The sequence below is a fragment of the Drosophila eugracilis genome, unplaced genomic scaffold, assembly GCF_018153835.1.
Source record: "Drosophila eugracilis isolate 14026-0451.02 unplaced genomic scaffold, ASM1815383v1 contig_90, whole genome shotgun sequence".
NCBI lineage: Eukaryota > Metazoa > Arthropoda > Insecta > Diptera > Drosophilidae > Drosophila > Drosophila eugracilis.
Window position 1 is genome coordinate 6,993,666 of NW_024573812.1, and position 20,707 is coordinate 7,014,372.

General features: G+C 44.9%; 2 protein-coding genes across 2 annotated transcripts; both read right to left on the reverse strand.

Moving 5' to 3' along the window:
• Positions 1-7,840: 7,840 nt before the first annotated feature.
• On the reverse strand, positions 7,841-9,910 carry LOC108112129 (mediator of RNA polymerase II transcription subunit 15). Its single transcript, XM_017221879.1, has 2 exons — positions 9,305-9,910; positions 7,841-9,232 (listed from the first exon to the last, which is right to left on the reverse strand). The coding sequence occupies exons 1-2, from the start codon at positions 9,908-9,910 to the stop codon at positions 7,841-7,843; spliced, it is 1,998 nt and encodes a 665-aa protein (XP_017077368.1).
• A 4,666-nt stretch (positions 9,911-14,576) lies between these two features.
• On the reverse strand, positions 14,577-20,332 carry LOC108113113 (peregrin). The gene is made up of 4 exons (XM_017223610.2): positions 18,959-20,332; positions 17,644-18,902; positions 17,304-17,581; positions 14,577-17,148 (listed from the first exon to the last, which is right to left on the reverse strand). The coding sequence occupies exons 1-4, from the start codon at positions 20,103-20,105 to the stop codon at positions 15,537-15,539; spliced, it is 4,296 nt and encodes a 1,431-aa protein (XP_017079099.1). The 5' UTR covers positions 20,106-20,332; the 3' UTR covers positions 14,577-15,536.
• Between the last annotated feature and the right edge of the window lie 375 nt (positions 20,333-20,707).

Consider the following 20,707-nt stretch of genomic DNA (forward strand, 5'->3'; position numbering starts at 1 on the left):
TTCCCAGAATCACGTGCTAAACATTAGATTATGATGGTCGCGTTCCGCAGAAAGCAGCTTCGCAAATAAAGAAACAACAGCTGAGCTGGGGATTATTTGAATAAATTCCATGGAAACGACTTGTTATCAGCAATGGTGGCCAAACACTAGAATTTCTGAATAATTATATGTGTTTAGCTTGGAACAAATCCGTCTAGAACTAATTTTGATAAGTTCCAAAAAAAATATAAAATACCCAAACATTATAATGTTTATAATGTTTCCTAAGAAACAAATCAGCTTCGCGCTAAATGAATTCCAATTAATTTTGATTAAATTTAAAAAAAAAGTGTAATCATGTTTGCTAGACATTAAAGTTTTTTTTTATTATTTTGTCTGTTTCGTTTGAAAGGAACTTTTTCGAAAATATAGAACAAATTTTGATTAGTTTCCGAAAATAAAATATTAAATTGACAAGCATATTTATTAAGTAAATTTTGTTGATGATTTTCAATATAATACAAAGCTTAAATCACATTTGATAAACCTTACAATTTCTGAATAAATTATAAAAAATCAGTCTCTCAGTTTAATTAAGTTTCGAAAAAACATATTAAATATCACATTTGTCAAAAATTTCATTTTCTAACAAATTCAAATAATTTAGAATGAGATCCAAAGTAGTACACCGAAGTTTGCTCCGAAGTGCAGTTAAAAAAAGAATCGCGGATTACCGTTGGATTCAGAAATACATATACATACATACAATGTAAGTCAAGAATGAGAAGTGTACGAATAATTTTTGTGCGTAAAAAAATGACTTTTTTGTGTTATTAAGGAAATTATCTAGAATTAAAGTTGAAAATTGTCAATTTTATGTTTAAAATATATTCTCGAAATGCATTTAAGATATTACATTTTATTTTCCGTTACGTATATCTTGAGATATTAAGGAATAAACTTCCAACTCATGGGTGTACGAATTAATTAGTATGTGCCGACTGTATGTTTACTACGAAACAAGTCAGTCAAGCTCCAAATAAATTAGAAATAATGTTGATAAAATTTTAAAAGAATGTAAATGTAATGTTTAAAAAAAAGTAAATTTCTAAAAACCTAGTATGAGTGTTAAGTCTAAAACAAATCTGTCTTGCCTTAAAAACAAAAAGTCTTGAATATTTTGATTAAGTTCCTAAAATATTTATAATTATACAATTTCCCAGACAATAAATTTCTGAATAAATGCCTCTGTTAACCACTAAACCAATCAGTCTGGCACAAAATGAATTACAAATAATTTTAATTACATATTTTAAAAAAGAAATGCATTTCTTAAACATTATAATTTCTGAATAGCTAAGTACATACGAGGTGTGTTCAAAAAGTAAGGTGACTCTTCAAATTTCGCGAATTTCAAATTTTTCGATTATCGATTTTTTTGTTTTGTTATATTGGTACACTCTTCCCTAACATCTGTACCAAGTTTCAATGGAACATCCTCTTTTGTTTGGTTGTGAGAGGCGTAAAGTTACAAGTTGTTTTGCGAGCTCGGCGATTTTTTGCTATCGAAAAATATGGATCAAAGGATTTGGATTTTTTGGCCAAAAACAACACCACAATAATGCCTCAGCCACCATATTCACCGGATTTGGCCCCATGTGACTTTTTCTTGTTCCCAAAACTGAAGATAATCGAAAAATTTGAAAAATTTGAAATTTGAAAGTCACCTTACTTTTTGAACACACCTCGTATAACTTCTAAAAGGTTTCGATAATCGAAAAATTTGAAATTCGCGAAATTTGAAGAGTCACCTTACTTTTTGAACACACCTCGTATGTATTTCTAAGATCAACTTTATATCACATTCGACAAACATTATAGAGTCTGAATAAACATGCCATGCAAGTCGGAACAAAGCCATCGGAATTAGTGACCCACTAAGATTTCGAGCAGACAGACGATTATTTCACACTCTAACCAGTTTGGTCTGGTTCCTCACATGATCTGCGAGATTCGGCAGGAGCAGATCGCACATTTCAGTGGGAAAACTAATCGGAAAGGCAAACAGATAGTTCCCCATATAACAGTTAAATAAGGCTGGGGTAAAACGCAATTGCACTTTCCGATGCGCCACACCCCCATTAACCATTAGCCCCCGCCCCGCAGAGACGGATCAAATATTTGCACAAACAAGTTCGTGCGAAATTAGCGCCACGGCTATAATTGAGGGCCACATAGACAGGTACGGCCGAACTCCAATATTTAATTGCTGTTTATCGCTGCCGTAAAACCAATTTGATAACGCTCCCTATCAGAAGTCGCTCCCTTCATAGAGCTTTCGCCATCTCTTTTGCACACTGGGTAGCCCTCTCTGTCTCTACGACTCTTTATGGGGAAATTAACGCAAATTCGTTGAATTTCACAAGAACCATGACCGCTGCGTTGTCTCTCATGCTTTGGGAACTCTCTTTACACAGGGAAAAATATATATTCATTTTAAATGATTATTTAAATAAATATTTATGTAGGCAGAACTGCATTTATCAGCAGAATAGTTTTTTAATCATCACTTTTTATCATTATCTTAAGAAGAGATATTCACTTACAACTTTAGAAAGTTACATTTTTATCAGCTACCAGTTAATAGATATAAAAAACGTAAGCATTTAAGTCAGCAAACAAACAAATGCAGATAATGATATCAGTTAGTTTTTTTTCAGTGCACAATCTCCCTTCAACGCGTGCCGCATGAAACTGATTAGATTAATTGCGGGGGATCTCTGGCCGAGATTCTGATTGGAGGGCCAAGTGCACCTGGCGAGGTGGCTGTCGACAAGTTCGAGCACGTTTCGGTTTGATAAGAGCAACGGTTCAGCCGCATACCTGGCCAACCTTAGGGCCACATGTCCTCCGTCTCCGTACCCATCCCACCTGCTTACGTAAGTCATGCGGCAATCCGCAGCTCAGCGTGTCGCCAATACCGTTATTGTGCCAGAACTTCGATTCGCCAAGCTACCACCCAAGCACACAATAACCCTACCACCCACCGCCCACCTCCACCCATCATACAGCTGCGAGAACTGCGTCAATGTCGTAAAACTTTCTCACGTAAGTCAAAAACCGAGAGTCCCGCTATCTTGTCAAGCGAATCTCGGCTTATCCTTTGTTGCAACTCCAGCTCAGTGCCCGAAAGCACCGATATATATCCAGATTCCAGATATCCAAGGTATAAATACCAATTTATGGCGGCGTAAAAAATGATTTTTAACGATCTCCCGAGGGCATAATGAAGTTATCGCATGATCGCATGATCGCTGTTCGGACAAACAAAACATCCAAACATTCGCGCCTCGATTGTTTACCCAAGATCAAGGAGGCGGTTGCCGCCCACCTGCCACGCCCACACACCAAACAGAACAATGGCCAGCGGATTCTATAATTATGCTCGAATTTATCAATGCTGCCAAAACAGTGACGAAGGCAAATGTCTTTGTGACGTCAATCGCGAACAAATCACATGGTTCTGTTATGGATTCGGAGGCACTTTCCGGCCGATTTCTTTCGTTGCGAGGCGATATAACATATGTACGTATAATGTTGGGACTGTGACCCACTGGCTGTTTGTGTATATAATATCTGGGATTCTTTTTGCTTGCGGCAAACAAAGTTACGCAAAATCGGGGGCGCTGTTTTCCCCAGGCGTCGATTCTTGCGATTATGTTCTTCTTCCGAGGAGGCTTCTACATACGTTTTTCGACCACATATCCGGTTTGTCATAACTTTCAAGTTTTCTAATTATAAATGGGATGTATAATAGTAATTGAATTTATAAGTTTAGATGGTACCATATTACGAACATTTGATCTTTGATATAAATGATTATGAATTCTTTATTTCAGGCTTACGACCAACTTAACTGAAAAAAGAGTAGGTCAGCTAAGTAAAGCTTGTTGTTTGTTTTGTACAATGTTTGCTTATGTTAGAGACTTAAAATAAAACATGTTTTATTTGTTATTTTTTCTCAGTTGCAAAACAGCATGAAAACCCAAACCAAGAACGAAAAAAACCCAGTTGTTTGCCATTTTTGTCCAAAAACAAAATTATCGCAAAACGTGATAATCGCACGCATGTGACTATCATATCACGTTTTTGGTTTCATAAACCGCCAGTTAATGCGTCCCCTTATTTAGTGGCCTGGCAACAAACTTTAGTGTCCCATCATGTATATCACATATTGTTAAGTCAAGGAAAATAACAAAACGCTTGAACATATGGATCATGGATCACCGATGACAATAATAGCCCTCATTTTATGGACTCCGACAGGGGTCATGGTTTCTGGGAAGGAAAGTGACTCTAAGTCCATGCAGTTAAAAATAAGTGCAAAAACAAATTGATCGGTAAATATGGCGAATTACTATACCTTTATCTTATCGGTTACGTATTCAATACTACTCATGGTGCCGGGGTGAAAAATAAAGCCAAGGTCCGCCAAGGAGAACGCTCTCTCCACGAGGAAGACCCACTTTCCCGTATCTTAGTTCTTATCACTAATTGGTTGTTCTTGGCAGTATTTGCATGGCTTAAAGCAAACGCTTCTGACCGAAATTGGCTGGCAACCCGTCACTTTGAGCGATGATGGTCGACGGAACACAAGTGTGTCTTTGTTATTATCGCTGCGGCGCACTAACTCCGCCCCAAAAATAAACTCGAATGTTAAAAATAACCTGTCGCCTTTGCTAAAAATATCAGCGACAATAACAATAACAACAACAGCAGATATTCTGCATAAATATCAAGGCAAATAATTGTTGGAAAATTTGTATCAGCGTTTATTGTTTGTTTTCAGTTTTCTTTATTTATCTGGGCTTTCTGTACTCTTGTTATCAGTACTTCCAAAGAAAACAAAATTTAGGCGACAAGACTGCGACTGGAAGTGCCGTTGTTTGCTCGCCACTTGATGGCTCGATGGGGGAACTACCGGACTGACATTTCCTTTTATGGCCAAGGAAGCGGCCAAGAGGGGGAGTATTTATGGTCAGGCTGTTAAACGTCTTCAACGATTGCGATTTTTATAGAGGTTTCTGGCGAAATGAAACATTTGAAGGAAAGTGATAAAGGCCTTGAATTGGGGAGGTAATCAGTTTGTGTTTTACGAGGCTATAATTGACTGACCAAATGCATTGCTTTAAATCAATTAATCATCTACTTATATAGGATTTTTAACAGAGTTGAATTATTTTTATATCAGTTAATGTATGAAAACCTATTATAAAGTTTTGGGTAAGAGATCGTCAAAGATCTGAGATCTGATCTGTTGTTACAAATTATTTTAATAGTTTTTAAGCTGCTTAAAAACTTTATGCAGAATGATAAAAATGAATACCTCTAAAAAGGCCAAGGCCAATACCCACTTTCAACTTTTCTAAATTAGCACAAAAAAGAGGAAGTTAAATATTTATTTTTTAATATTTATCATCTAAACATTTGCTCAGCGATTGTGATTTTATAGCAGGCTTATGGTGAAATTAGGGAAAATTTTGTATTAAGGTATTTGTTGGGTACTATTGGAACTTATTTATTTATTTATCTAAGGCTAACAATTAGTTAAAACTAAGAGCTAACAAATGGCTAGCAGCTAGGGCCTTCAGCTCAGCTTAAGTTAGAAGCTTAAGTTAGCTTTTATTACACTGAATTTTAGCTACTGTCGTATAGTAGAAGGTGGTTTAAAGGAGTGAATTCATATCTCTAATTTATATAAATCAAAGAACAGCAAAGTGAATCAAATTATTTCTTTATTGACTTTTCTATAATAAAACCCCCTTTGTTCAGAAAATTCATTTAAATACCCAAGAAGTCAGGTGGCTAAAATTCCCTAATGGTTTTTCAAAATTTGTTTACCCCCAGCCCAAGCAGATGAATCAAATGCATAATTCGCGGAACTTCCCATGATAAGCCAAATACCTGGCCAAATACCAGGCTAAACCAAATCAATTCCTCAATAGGAATCCCCCAGAATCGTATTTATTTGTTCAACAAATTGATTGAAAGAATCTTTTCACAATTGGGTAGGCGAAGGTATTTGAAACATTTCCCGTTTCGTGGAATTCGATTCGAAAGGTGTTCCAGCCAATCTGGAAACACTTCCCCGTGTTTTGTTCCATTGTGGGCCGCCGCCGCCGCCGCCTGCAAAATGTAAATAAAAGCCCAGATTTGCTTTGCGGTTTCTATAAATACGCACACATAATTCGCACATAGCTAACTGCGCACTTCTCGATTTCACGGTTCGATTTGATTTCATTTCGGCATGGAACCGGAATGGCCCAAATCCAGAGGAACAAGGCCAATCCGCAGGCTTATCAACGACCGGACCATAACCCCGGCGTCTGTCTAGCCACGCTAAAGCCTAAAGTTGCATCAGCCACATCATGTCTACGAGTATATGGCTAAATCAAACCGATTGATTCGATTGGTACTAGATAAGCCGGGAAAGTGCGGGTGGGTGGGTATATCAAACAAAACTCCCCCTAGACTTTGGACCCCGCCAGCAAATAATCATGTGAGCGCCATTCGGTAGCAGAATAGCTAAGCAAACGCCCCTAACTGTGATTCATATTGGGTGATCTTTGGACTTCAGAGACACCGCATTCTACAAATAAACCGAATCTTTGGTAACCGCCTTATCAAGTGTCTCTGCATCCGCCACCAGCAAGCCAGCTGTCTGATGCTAGCCATATATGGCCATAGAACATCTTTGGTTTCACATTAGTCACTTTCGCTTCGCCACGCTCTCATTGCTGATTACTCATACGCCACGTAATCGGTGGAGAAATCTTATCAGGTGGAGGGCGGAGGGTCGAAAGGGGGCTGCCAACGGTAATTTCATCAATTCCAGCGGCGATTAACGGTCGGTTCGATTTGCGATAGGTCAGTGAGGAGCTTGTGGACGCTAAGTGGATAGCGTTCTGAATACATTTGTGGAGAATTTTCATAAGCCGCTACTCGTCGACGGCAAGGCTATATCGGATTTATGGAGATTTGTGTAACGGGCCTAAAAAGGCGCAGGCATACATATGTATTCCTGATCAGGGTCAATAGCGGAGCCTGTATAAACAGCTAGAAGTGTGACACCATTCCAGCTGTAGTTACCAAATTTGTTATGCAGATCGGGGATTTGTCGGCCTTATTTTGAATTATAGCTACACTTTCTTGGTGCTCAAATGCAAATCAATCGATAGCCAGTTGTTGCATTGAAAATTCTAATCGGTTGCAGCATTGAATCTTACCTTTACCTAAATTTTCGTAATAATTGCATTTGTTAGAGGAATAGAGTATCCTCTAGCTGCACTTCTCAATCCCAGATAACAGCAACTTGTTATTTATGCGTCAAGTGCTAAGAGCTGAATCGATCAGAACCGAATCCGAGCGGATCAGATAACATCTTCATCTGTGCCAGTTTGCGGCGCAATTTTAGCATTTTATGCGCATTCTGATCGATCCGACAATCTGGCGACTCCGAATTACCATCTCAGCGTTCTATAACAGTAAAGTCGAGAAAGCCATTTCCTTTGTTCCGCCCCCTTGATCCCACCACCCACCAACCACCATCCAGCCCACCCTCACCCCAATCCCCCAGCCGAATTGCCTTTGTGTGAGTTTTGCGTTGTTTCTCAACTGAATGCATTTTGAATCGGGACTCGGAGTGAATCGCTAAGCTATGTATACAGGTGTACGAGTATGCGTATGAGGGGTGTTATGGGTGTACGTGAGATGTGGGCTTGTGATCTAACCTAAGGCAATGCAAGTGATTCGAATTCGTTCGTTTTCCGGGGGGCGCAGCTATCGGGGCTTTCCCAGTTTCCTAGTGCTGGCAGTCGGGGGTCCAGGGGTTCCTCAGGTTGGCCAGGCGCAGCTGCTCCAGGGCGATCTCATGGGCGCGGAAGTGCTCCCTGGTGGCTTTGTCCAGTTCGCTGGACGATGTGGAGATGAAACTGGACTGCTGTTTCAGCTCGGTGGGAACTGGAGCGGGCAGGGGCAGAGGCAGTACTGCCGGTAGAGGAAGCTGGATTTCGGCAGGTTTGGGGGTGTAGCGCACCAGGAAGGGATTGGGTCCCTGCTCGGCAAGGACTAAAGCTGGAGCGCTCACTGGTTCGGTGGATGGCTGAATAGGTTGGGGCTGATTGGTCTGGATGCGCAGGAAAAAGCCGTTCTGGACCTGCTGCTGCTGGGTCACGATGTTGGGCTGCTGCTGCGGTTGCACTTGGTTGTTGATGATTTTGAACTGCTCAGCCTTGCGGATATATCCGGGAGTTTCCTTCTCAAATGTGGTGGTGGCCTTCAGTTGCAGGAGCTCTTGCTTTTCGCTCTCCAGGCGCAGTCGGTCCTCCTGCTCGATCTTCAGACGCTCGGCCTCCAAAAGGCGAGTCTCCTCAAGCAGACGATTTGCCTCCTGCTGGCGCTCCAACTCGGCATCCTTCTCCTCCTGCTTGCGCAGTTCCAGCTCCTGCAGGCGCTCCTTGTCCCGCTCACGTTCCTCCAGGCGGATCATGTCTGCAATATCAGCCACCTTGTCCTCGGCCTGGAGCTTGGCTTGACTCAGGAGCAGCAGGTGTTGTTCGCGAGCCAGCTTGACCTCGGGTGTGTCCTGGACGGGCTGCGGTGCCTGGGGCTCGGCAATTGAGCTTTTTATAATGGGGGCGTTGGGAAGCAGTGCCTGCTGTTGGACTGAGAAGGCGTCGATCAACTGATTTGGCTGAGTCGCGAAGATGTTGGCGTTGGGCAGAATTGGTTGACTGGGCGTAGTCTTCAGAATGGGTTCTTCGGGGATGGCAGGCTGCCGGAGCAGGGCCTCATTGAACAACTTGAGGTGCTCTTCGCGAGCCTTTTTGACTTCTGGAGTTTCCTCAATGGGCTGCGGGGGCTGCTGATCCTGGAAGCTGCTGGTCTTGAAGATGGCCTGGGGTTGGGCAATTGGCAGGGTTTCAAAAGTGGTTGGGGTGCTCTTGATAATCGGCTGAGGCTGAGTCGTAATTGGCTGCTGAATTCCAGGAATGGTCTTGAGAATGTTGGTCTCCTGGGCAGGCTGGCGGAGCAGAGCCTCGTTGAACTGCTTGAGATGCTCTTGGCGGGCTAATTTAACTTCCGGAGTCTCCTCAACTGGCTGGGGAGCGATCTGAGGAGCAATCTGAGGAGTGATCTGAGATGATGTCAGCGATGCCGTTTTGAGCAAGAGGTTGTCCTGACTGGGAGCGAACTGTCCGTAGGAGTGGGTCTGCGGGGTCTCAATGGGCTTTACGACCTGGGGAGTTGATGTCTTCAACAGGACTTGCTGCTCCTGCGGCTGTCCGTAGATCACTGTGGTCTTCTCCTTTTTGAACTGGTACTCCGGAGACTGGCCAAGTAGCTGCTGGGCCTGTTCGGCGCGCAGTACCTCCAACCTGGCTTCGTTCCAGATGCGCAGTTGCTCATCGCGGGCACGCTGAACCTCTGGTGTCAGTCCGGGAACGGCTTCGAAGGCGGCGAATTTGACGATCTGTTCTAGAGGCTCAAACTGGGCCAACATGCTAGCCGTGGGCTTCAGGCCCTGGGCCTTAAGACGATCAAGTTCCAGGCGCATGGCCTGGTAGCGTTGCTCGCACCAGGCGCGGAACAGGGCGGTCTGTTCGCTCTCCTGCTCCAGTCCGGAGCGGGTTAGACTAGAGGTAGCCAGATCCCGGAGGCCGTTCAATGGCTCGGGATAGCTGTAGGGCAGAAGCCGCTCTGCACCCGTTCCGTCATAGTAGCGGACGTAGCCCTGGGCCAGGCCACTTACCACAGGGAATTCTCCTCTGGCCGGGGAGTAGGCAACCAGTTGGGGATGGGGCTGGGTGCGTATCACGGAGAAGGCTCTTGCAGAACCGAGGGCCAGCAGGCCGATCAGGAAAAGTCGCATCTTGCTGTGGTTGGATTTAAGTTTACTGTTTAACTTTTATGTAGCGACTGGTAGGACTTCTGGGGCTCAGGTGCTCCAAAACTTCGCTACAACTTCGACTACTGCTGCTAGAAGACTGTTGCGGTTTGGGTGCTTAACTTAGGGCTTTTATACCCGCGTTTCGGCGAGTGGAAAAGAACCGCAAGCTGAAGCGGTTGTCGGTGTCCTTGAGCCAACTGCCGGCCCTACAGGATGTGTCAATAAATATTCTGTTGCCCTAGGTCGCTGGGATTCTTTATCTCAGACTTAATTGGCCACAGGCTTCTGGCCTCCTCCCCTGGACCCCCTGGACGCCCCTTGCTTCCCAGGAAAACAGGACCAGCCTTCGCTTGGCTTCTTCCGTTATGCTTCAAGGTTAAGCCCGGCTTTATTTTTAGCCCGGCTGCTGGGAATTTATGGCCCTTGGCCTGGCCCAAGCAAGTGAAGGGTCTCTGGGGTGCCATCGACTATCGATTCATCAATGACACGCTCTATGCCGGGGACAATTATTCAAATTTGTCAAAAGGCTCAATGATCGCACTTAGCTTTGGCCTTAGCTGCCTCAGTTGCCCTTCCTGCTTCGTTCTCCGGGTTACCAAATATGGCCAGCAGGAGTTAATTTATATTTAGTAGTGGGCATTTTTGTACAGTCGCCGTCTGGTCGCGCCTGCAACTCATTAGGGGGGAGGGGGATTAAGGGAGGATCGGGGCAGGGCGACTCAGTCACTCGATATGGCTTTGGGAGCCCCTTCTTCAGCTGCTTCCTGCAACCGGTTTGGCAAGGGATCCGACCGCGACTCAATAAATTCAAGTTAATTCCAGTCGGCGCCGTTATATGGCCAATGCAAGGCCCTGGACAGAGGCAAATGTACATTAAGGTTAAACAATGTCAATCAGGCAAATTATATCACTCCACACCGGCATTATATACCAGCACATTTCTGTGGTCGAAGGAGTCTCAAATTAAATCAGCTTTTTATTTAAATTTGTTTGTAAATAAATACAACTTAAGTGAGAAAAAGAGGCTCGCTTGGGAGTAGAAAGGAGTTAACGATCTCCCAGCAGAATTTATACAAATGTCTATAAATATATATGTGGTTCTGATCAGAGAGGGGAAGGCACATCTGGGGCTGAATCATATCGATTCGGCAGTTCAAACAATTCGGAGATATCGCAGCTTTGATGTATAACCAGTTCTGTGGGGAATTTAATTGAGACTAAGTTTTTAGACGGAATTTCGCAACATAAGGTTTTGCGTATGTCTTCCTCTCAATGATTTTTGAGTTTAATCATTCATTTTGTTTCTATAGTTTCTGCATTAAATCTTGAAATTCCCCAAGCATCTTTGCCATTCAGTAAATATTTGAAATTATTGGATTTATGCAATCTTTCGGAAGTGAAAATGAGTAGAAAACTGGTGACATGAACAGTGTCTACACATAGGAATATATAAATAGAACATCAAGATTGGCTGGCCTGGGGCTATCTCATCAGAAAAGCAGCTTATCTTGCTGACTGCTGATTATTTTCTTCGTGATGGTAATTTCCAGGCAGAAAAGAGCCATTCATTGATCACATGGTGGCCCAATTACCTGCTCCATTTGCTGAATATATATTGTCAAGATTTTCACAAAAAAACTCACCTTGGCAGCTTTAAAGGTTTTCAAATTTCGCACTCTTAGGTAATGGGCTTACCTCCGAAGTCACACGTAAGACTCGTCAGAAGGGGCCCAACTTTCCCAAGCTGAAATATTTCATAACATTCCAAATGTGCTGGCGATATACATATGGTGATTGGGATCTTGTTGCCAGGCGAAAGCTTTCTAGTATAGATTTCTTTCTTGAACTGACCACAGTCACGTTGGCCATGTGACGTAGGTTCGATGATGAAGCTTCTAAGATGATAATGCCCATGATCATCAGTCGATGAGAGCACATCACCACTTTTTCTTTTCTTTCTTTTTTTTCGGGGGTAAAGATCGGAGCGCGTGCGTCTAGAGCAATTGATTCTTTAATGATTTTGTTGTCCCGTCGCATTGATATCAATGAATGGAAACGGAGGCACGTCCGCGCTAATTAAACCAGCTCTAAGTGCTTGCGGCTGGCTAGCCACGTTGCTGCTTATCTATCTTATCTGAAGCAACGGGCGATTTGCATATGAAACTCTGCCAAATGCGAATCGGTGGCGGATACGTAATCTGAAAACGCTGCATCCATCAGGTGTTAATGGGCCGTTGATTAGCGCGTCACTGTGGTTCATTGAGATGTCTGAACATGCTGTACCATCCCATCACGCCACTGAAGGCAATCTGGGGAAAATATTCCATTTTTCTAAAAATAATAAAACAAGATTTAGTTCTTAAGTTATTTGGAGATTTGTCCAGGGTAGAAAGATAATTTTGTATCTTAAAATGATCTTTCGGATTATATTTATATTTCCCACTGTAACAGGTTGATTCAAAAATCAACCCCTCAGCTTTTCCGGATCAGCTGCCGACGGAACTTTCGTGAGTCAACAAATTCCAAGATTTCAAACACAGCTGCTTGGCAACGAAGAGCGAGGCAAAAGTTTATGGCCAACAAACGCACTTGAACCGCAGATCCGCCGAAAATTCCAAAACTCAAATAAAATCAAGCTCTGCGGTGTCTTTCTTACGGATTATTCGGTGCACGCTGGGTAAATCACGTGCGAGTAGCACTGAGGAAATAACCCAAGACGTCATTTCAGCTGCGTGCGAATTTAAATTAATTTACCAGCGAAAACTTAATAACAGTCCAATCGACGTTTTGCCAGCTGAATGAACTACGTTTTGGCGATTTTGATATTTCTTTTAATCACCAACGAACGTCAGCAGAAATTATATTTCTCCAAAAGCAAATATTTTGACGATTCTCGATGAAGGTGAAGAGAAAAATAAGCTAAATAAATCCCCGATCCAAATTGCTGAGCAGCTTATAGAGTCCAAACTAGAGCAGAAGCTTACTTTTTTGGCAAATATACTCCTCATTATAAAGAGAAATAAGTATTGATAAATTCTTCCATTAAGAATCTACTAATACTATAAAAAAAACACCTAAAATGGAACAGGAGCTTGAACTGTTGCAAAAGGTTTTTCCTCATAATTTGATGCGGCATTCATTGTGGAGCCAGCCAACATCAAGGCCACTTATTTTCAAACCCAGATATTCTTTTTTTAAACTCTTGTATCCGATTCGGAGCACCGTCTTTGACGTCACATGGCCCCACATAAAGAAACGAGTTTTTGGGAACTTCCCGGGCTTTCAGTTCCGTTTGAAGGGGCAAATAGATAGTAATTATGCGCGTAATGGAAACATCAATTGGAGCGCCAACGCAATGACCTACACCTGGCACTTGGCCAACTTGCAGTGGCGAGTGGTCACTCGTAGAGCTAGCTGCCTACTACAACAACGGCGGTCAATAAATTTGCATTAATAATTAAGGCCAGCTGCTGGCGATTTTGGGCGTTCTATCATCTACAGTTAAATTCAAATTGAGTTGTTTAATAGCCCCTCGATTGCCGCCAATGAACAGTAGCTCCGGACATTCGCCGGCTGTCAACTTTAAGCCCGGCCTAGCACCTGAGTTGTTTGATCATGTTGGCCCCAAACACAATTGCTGCGGTTTTTTCAAGTCTGAGCACGTGAGAAATGCGTAGAAAATATTTCAAGATTTATTTCGATGTTATGCGTTGCAATTGCCAGGCAAACAACTTAATTTTTCATGAAAAAATCGCTTTGTTTATGTTTTGCTTTGGCCGTCTACTCAATCGCTTCACTCAATCTTTTGGTTTAATGTTTGCCTTTAAAATTAATTGGCCTAATCATGTTTCTGGGCCGTGACTTGGAAATTTTAAGCTCTTTGTAGTTTTTTCCACTCAAAAACAACTTAACAGTCGTAGGGGTGAGAAGTGGAATTTAATATTGGGGTGGAAGAAAGGGAGAATTAAATAAAGAAAAGTAAATACTACAAAATTCAAAGGGATTGCTGTGGCTTAGCACTTAAATACAACTTTCGAATTTAAGCCTAACTCACGCAACAACAAGTTTACAGTTTTAATCAGACTAAGCAATAAGCATCCCTTATTTATATAAGTAATAATAATTAATAAACTTAAAATTGTTCAATTTGTACGTTATGATATCGTGTAGAACGAAATCACAGTCAATCTTCGAAGGTGGTTCGTTATTCCTAACATTTTATTCTTTATGTTTCCTAATCAGAGATATATTCCTATAAAATAAATATATAAATTATTTTGCAATTTCTGAGAAAGTTTTTGAGAAAATACCTGGTGATGAAATCGAAAGTCAATTGCCGAGAACAAGTGAATCACGTGCCAAGTGCCGAGGCTAAAACTGTACCTCCGAAAAACTGTAAAACAAAACATCTGCCCGGGTGATAATTGATGAGGGGTGAATATGACACTGTTAACAGCCCCTCAAAACCCGGTGAACGAACTGGGGATAATCAAAGTAAATATAAGTCAATTCCTGTCGAACTTTACTGACGCACTTTTGGTGACAATTGCCAAACGAGGCTGCTAAAACTGTAGGCCAGTCGCTGTGCATCTGAACACTGTCCCAGTTTCCGCAAAACTGGAATCGAATAAAGAATCGTATACAGAAGTTTTTTGTTTAAAACATTTATTTTTCTGCATTTAATTTACCATTAGATTTAAACAATATTCAATCTTGTTAAGGGCAAAGGTGGTGGTTGGGGCGGGGATTTGTGGGTTCGATCGGGAAGATTGGAGCCAACTACTTCAATACTTAATTGTCTACGCTTTCCACTTAGGCATAAGAAATTTTTGCATTAATTACACACAGTAATTATAATAATAATAATCCTCATCAGTTTAATACATCATTTAATAATCAAATATATTTTTTGTTTGTTCATATTGTTCAAATCAAGACGTACACTTTATGCATATAGAGATATATCGATTTATGTAGAGACTCACGCGCACACACACACATCTATACAATTTGTAATGCTATTTGTAATGTTCAGATCCTCTTCCATCCTCTATATAGCGGTTTAAGTTTTTACACAATTTTTTTTTAATTGAGGCGCCTTGCTGCTTTGTTTTAGCTGATTTGTGTTTTGTGTTTGTATTGATTTTGGGCTTAACTGTAGGTGAGCTTAAAACTATTTAACTTAAACATTGATTTGATTTCGCGTGAATCGTCTTGAGGTTATAAATTCCATGTTGTTGTGATTCGAACCGATTCCGTATTCGGGATCTAACATTTCATAATCGTAGTCACAAAAGCCAAATAATGTACATAAAATAGGATCCTCCAACGAATTCGCTAACTGCGTGTATTACAAAAACTGTACATAATGTTACAGGGGCAAACGATCCCTGGTGACTTGGCAACAAACGAAAATCAAAGACACTTACAGTGCAAATTGGAAATTCGCCAACGAAATACTCTAATGGAGGGCCTTAAACATCGTCATCTTCGAGTACCGAGTAACAACAAACGAGATATAAAAATACGAGCGATCCCTTTGGGGGAGCTAACTAAATGGCTAAAGCCTTTCGAGCGGCGCCTACAGATGCAGTCGGGCCATCAGCTTTCACATGATCGGATCGGGTCCTTGGCCCTCCAAGTCGGAGACCTGGCTCTGGTAATGCAGCGCGTCCTGGTACGCCTTCTTTACAGCCTTCCGCTCCGCAGGCTTCCGCGACTCTACCAGCTTTTGCTGGTCCAGTTGCTTATCGATTCCAAGGATATCTAGCTTGTTGGCCGGCAGCCACTGCCAGGTGCGCTTCACATCGAAGAATAGCACCAGGAACACAATCTCGTCCAAACAGTTCTTACGCAGCGCCAGAACGTCAGTGGGCGGAGCGGGAAGCGGTACTCCGTTGTACACGAATCCCTTGGGCGTCTTGGGGTCGAGGATGAGGGCGGGATACCAGGGATATCCGCGGCACTTGGCCCACACTAGCTGTAGAGGCTCCAGCGTCGGCTTTTGGCCGTGAGAGTGGTGATTGTGTCGTTCCGATGAGACGGAATTTTCGCCATGATTGCTGCGGTTGTTATTTGTGAGAGTTGTACTGGCAACAGCTGTGGTATTCCTACGCGCCTTGATGTTATTCACTAGCGGCGAGGCGTTGGGCGTGGCTGACCGCAGCTTGCCTGCCCTCCGCAGCAGGGGCGGCGGTGTGGCCGTTGAGCTGGTAGACTCGCTAAGATTGCTTCGCCGCTTGCCTCGCCCTCGTGACGCCGTCATTGATACTGCTCGTGCCATTGCGGTCGGAGTCGGTGTACTGCGCGTTCCCACCTTCAACGTCTTGTTCTGCCGCGCAAGCAGTGGCCGCTCCTCATCCTCGTCGTCATTGCTGGAGCTGCCGCCACTTCCGTCGCTGCTACTGCTGATAGCCATGTTGCCGTTATTTCCCTGCGCATTATTGAGACTCGCGTGTTGCAAGTCCATGGCGTCAGTGGTGCCATCCTGAGACGTTGAATCCCTGTCCTCACTACGACTCCTTACGCCGTCTCTATCCGCATCTCCATCTGCATCGCCGTCACTTGCCTCGTCGCTGTCGAATTCGGAGCAACTGCCCGACATGCTGAAGTCGGAACAACTGCTGCACGGACTACTCGACTGCGAAGGAGCATCGTCACTGTCGCTCACGTCGCGCTGATTGTTGGCCCGATACACCCGGAAGCTGTCCGGTATTCTTTCGAAGGGCAGGGGGTCTGGTATGGGTAGCGTTTGACTGACGGATACCGCCGGGTTGGGCGACTTCTTTGGTGACATTGAGGAGCTGTGCCTCACCTCCGGCAGTCGACGGTATCGACCTGGCCTCTTTGGCGACTTGACGGGCAGGATCGCGGAAAGCTTGCTGTTCATTGCGAGGGCAGTAGAGGCCAAGTTCGCAGCTGCAGCGGCTCCGGCTGACGACGATCCTCCTATTCCCGATCCAAGGTGCCCGCCGCTGCTATTATTTTGCGTCAACGCAAAGCTGGAGACAGTGGACGGTGCGGTGGCCAGGATATGATTTAGCGTACCCGTTGCACTGGAGGCAGCTGTGGCCGCCGTAGTGGCAGAGGATGAGCTGCCGCTGGTGGACTGAGTGTTGGACGACTGCGAATTATGGTGCTCCTCTTTTACAGGCGTTGTTAGTGGTTCCGAGGGTCTTTTTAGGGCAGCCTGTGCCTTGCGCGTTAACAAGATGGCCGTTCTGAAGTGGATTAAAAGGGGATTAGAATGTAGATATCATGGAGGAATGGCATTGACGGACCAGTTTCCAGTCCTAAAAAGTTTTTATTACTCTCAATGAGTACTATATACCTTTCATTTTGTTGGAAGTCTATCTGCAGTAAATAGAAAACTTACCTTCGATTGATACCGACGGGAGAGCTACTATTATTCAGACTCTTGATTGGGCTGCAGGGTGGCGTTTGCGTAGAGTTTAGCAAGTCCTTGGATACATTATCCTCGCCCTCGCCCATAGATTCCTCATCAGAATCTTCTTCTTCGTCGTCTTCGTCGTGCGCCAGTTCCATGTCAACGGCACTGCTATTTAACCGTTTCCGGGTTCGTTTTTTAGAAGGCGAAGCACCTACCGTATCCTCATCGTCGCTTTGGGATTGGTTGGCATGTGATGAGTGGCGCTGTAGGGAAAAGGAAGATATTAGTTTTAGAACTATACGAAGCAGATAAACCGAATACTTACTGCTGCAAATCTCGCCTTTTGGAGAGTTTTGCGCATCCGCGTAATCTCCAGACGAATCTGCTTGATTTTCTTGGTGCGATAGCTGGGGTTCTTGAGGACCTGGGACTTGTCGGCGAGGATAAGCAGCTTCTGGACAACGTCCTCGGTGGCTGGCGCCGCCAGCAGCAGGCGTAGCTCACGCTCAACTTCTGCTTCCACATGGTCGATATGGGTGCGTTGCGTTCGCTCCAGCAAACCATCCCGCTGTAGCTCCTTTCTCAGCTGGACAAAAAGAGGCGCTGCCTGATCGCGCATCCGAATTCCCGCGCGATAGAATACCGTGTCCTTGTTGTTATATGCCAAACAGTTCTGAATCATCAGGTCAAAGTCAGCTTCAAGCTGTTCCAGAGAGGTGTACTGACAGTCCTTTAGTTTCAATCGCATCGTGCCTAGGTCCATGGGCTGTTTCACGATGTCGGTGTAATCGGGCACCTCGCTCGTATCTACCGGCTCTCGAAAGATCTCCATACTGTCGCGCGCTTCCAGCGCGTCTAGCAGTTTAGACAGCGCTGCTTCAAGCGGATTGAGCTGCAGCATGACCACCTCCTCGGAGATGCGAACAAAGGCCACTTTCAGCTTTTCTCTCTTACGCACCAGTTCACACAGAAGGCGCGCCCGCTCCAGATCCTGCCGCAAGCACTGCCAGTACTTAAGCTGCCGATAAAGCTCACTCGTGTCAGGCGATCCTTCAATGCCGTTGCGCTGAATCACGCCGTGGTTATTGCCCTGGCTCTGCAGGCGTCGTAGCAAAGGCACACCATTTCGATAATGCCGCTTGAGCGTCCAATAGGCGATTATGCGATCGAGAAACTCCTTCTTGCGCTGCATCGTCACCATGGTGGCTATCTCCTGAACTCGGTCCGGTGGTATAGTGGGAATTAGCACTACTGGCGCTGTGGAGCGCTTCTTGGCCAAAGCTTTGCGCGCTTCTCGCATCTTGTGGCGTGTGTCTTCGAAGTCCGGAACGTTCATTTTCAGCTTAGCGTCCGCCGGGGTATGGACGTGGCAGTAGGCAAACTTTTGAACGTGCATGGATGAATCGTTGTGGCCATCCTTGACTGTATCCATGGTCATGTAGAGGCCCGCCTGCTGGGCGCAGGTGACGTGGAAGGCGGCGTAACAGCTGTTTCGGTGGCACTGGATGCAAGCTCCTAGGCCCTTCTCCCTGCACACATAGCAGGTGAGTCGCCAGCGAGCAGCGGGAATGGTCTCGATTGAATCTGGAGAGAATAGACAGAGGTTAGTGGGGAATATAAAATGGAAGCACATAACGTACCTATGGGCTCTAGAAAGACTGTGTTGGCGAACCGAACTTCTGGTATCCACAGCGCACACACCACGTGCGCCCACTGGCTGTGGTCCGTTTGCTTAAATGCGCCTCCCGCATTGGGGCAAAGCACACAGTTAACGGGTTTACTGGGTGACTGCAAGCAGCGCCTGCACAGCCACTGGCCTTCCGGGATGTAGGGGACTCCGTAGCAGTCCTGGTGCACCGCCAGGTTGCACATGTCGCAGAAAAGTATCACGTTGGTGTTTTGGCACTCGCCATCCAGGCAAATGCAGCAGACTGCATCGTCGTCAACCTCGACGCCTGTGGGAGTACCGTTGGCCGCCGCCTGAAAGTGAGATTCCTTTTCCAGGCGGTCCATCAGCAGCTCCATCGTGTCAATGCCTACGGCATTTAGCCCTAGCCGATGACGCTCCTCGTTCATGTGCTCGAGCCAGGCGGAGTCCTCTTCGTCCACATCATACTCCACCTCGCCGTCCAACTCCTCCAGCGACTTTTCGATAAAGCGATAATATGCTAGCGGTCGAGGCGGGGCATCAGGCACTCGGTAGTCGGGAATCTCGGCCACCCTGGCCACTGGCACCTGGACTCTGGCCCAGGGTGCGTTCTCCTCTAGCGGCAAAGCATCAGCGTTCAAGATGCAGCCCCTGGCCACTAGGGCTGCAAATTCCTCGTCCTCTACGAGCGGCAAGGCGTCGTCGATACCCAGGCGCACGCTTTTTCCGTCCAGATTGAACGTTACTGTAGCTTCCTCCTCGTTGTAGGCTACCAGGGATTCAGGATTAGCGTACTGCCGGACGGTGGCTCCTCCGGACGCCGCTCCTACTCCTGTACTGCCTGAGGAGCACCCGTTCCTGGCCTCCGCTCCACCACCTCCCGGAGCTGGGTGTTCCTTATGCGGGCGAGGCGTCGAATGGTGTCCGCCAGAGCGGGAGCGCGCTTTCTTTCGGTTGGGAGTCAGCACAGGCGTGAGTGGCTGGGGATTGTCGTGGTCGTACTTCATCAGATGATACTGCAGGCCCATGATGGTCTTATAGCTGCGGTCGCAACCGCGGACTGGACAGGCAAACGGTGGTTGGGACTGCTGGCTTTTCACGCCCTTGCAGTACTCCACTGCGTCGAAGTCGAGGCCCATGATCTGGATCTGCGGCGGGATCTGTGGGACCTGCTGCAGCTGGCTTCTGGGGGATTGGCGGTTCGCTGTTCGCGGATCGCGGCACTGTGTCTACTCCGCGGCACGGGTGCGCATATGTATGTGCATCCCACAGTGGTCGTCGCAGAGCGCGCGGTTTTGGCTGTCCACCGTTCCTGGTCGATTTTCGTTGGCTTGTTGCAAATTTTTTTAACAAATGTGTAGAGATGGGCAACTTGGTCAGCTCGCCATGGCGATACTATCGTTTTCGGGTGTTGTTCAATACTGGACGGGTAGGTAAACAACAATACGCTACTATGGACATTACATAAGTGTAATACTCTATAAATGCCCTAAGTTTGCTTGAATAAGTTTAATTTCGATGTATAAATTTCTCCATTCTGCATGATTTTGCCTAAAATTTGAACTTTGTAGAGCTTTACAGCACTGTTCGCTGGAGATGGTAGATGTAAGAACCAGCGGGAACTAGTTCAATTTAAATATTATATTCGTCTCAATAAATTCTTAAAATGTTAATTTTATCTATTCACTTTAGCATCTGATTAGTTTCTTCTTTCAACTAATTTTATTTGACTTGTATTTGA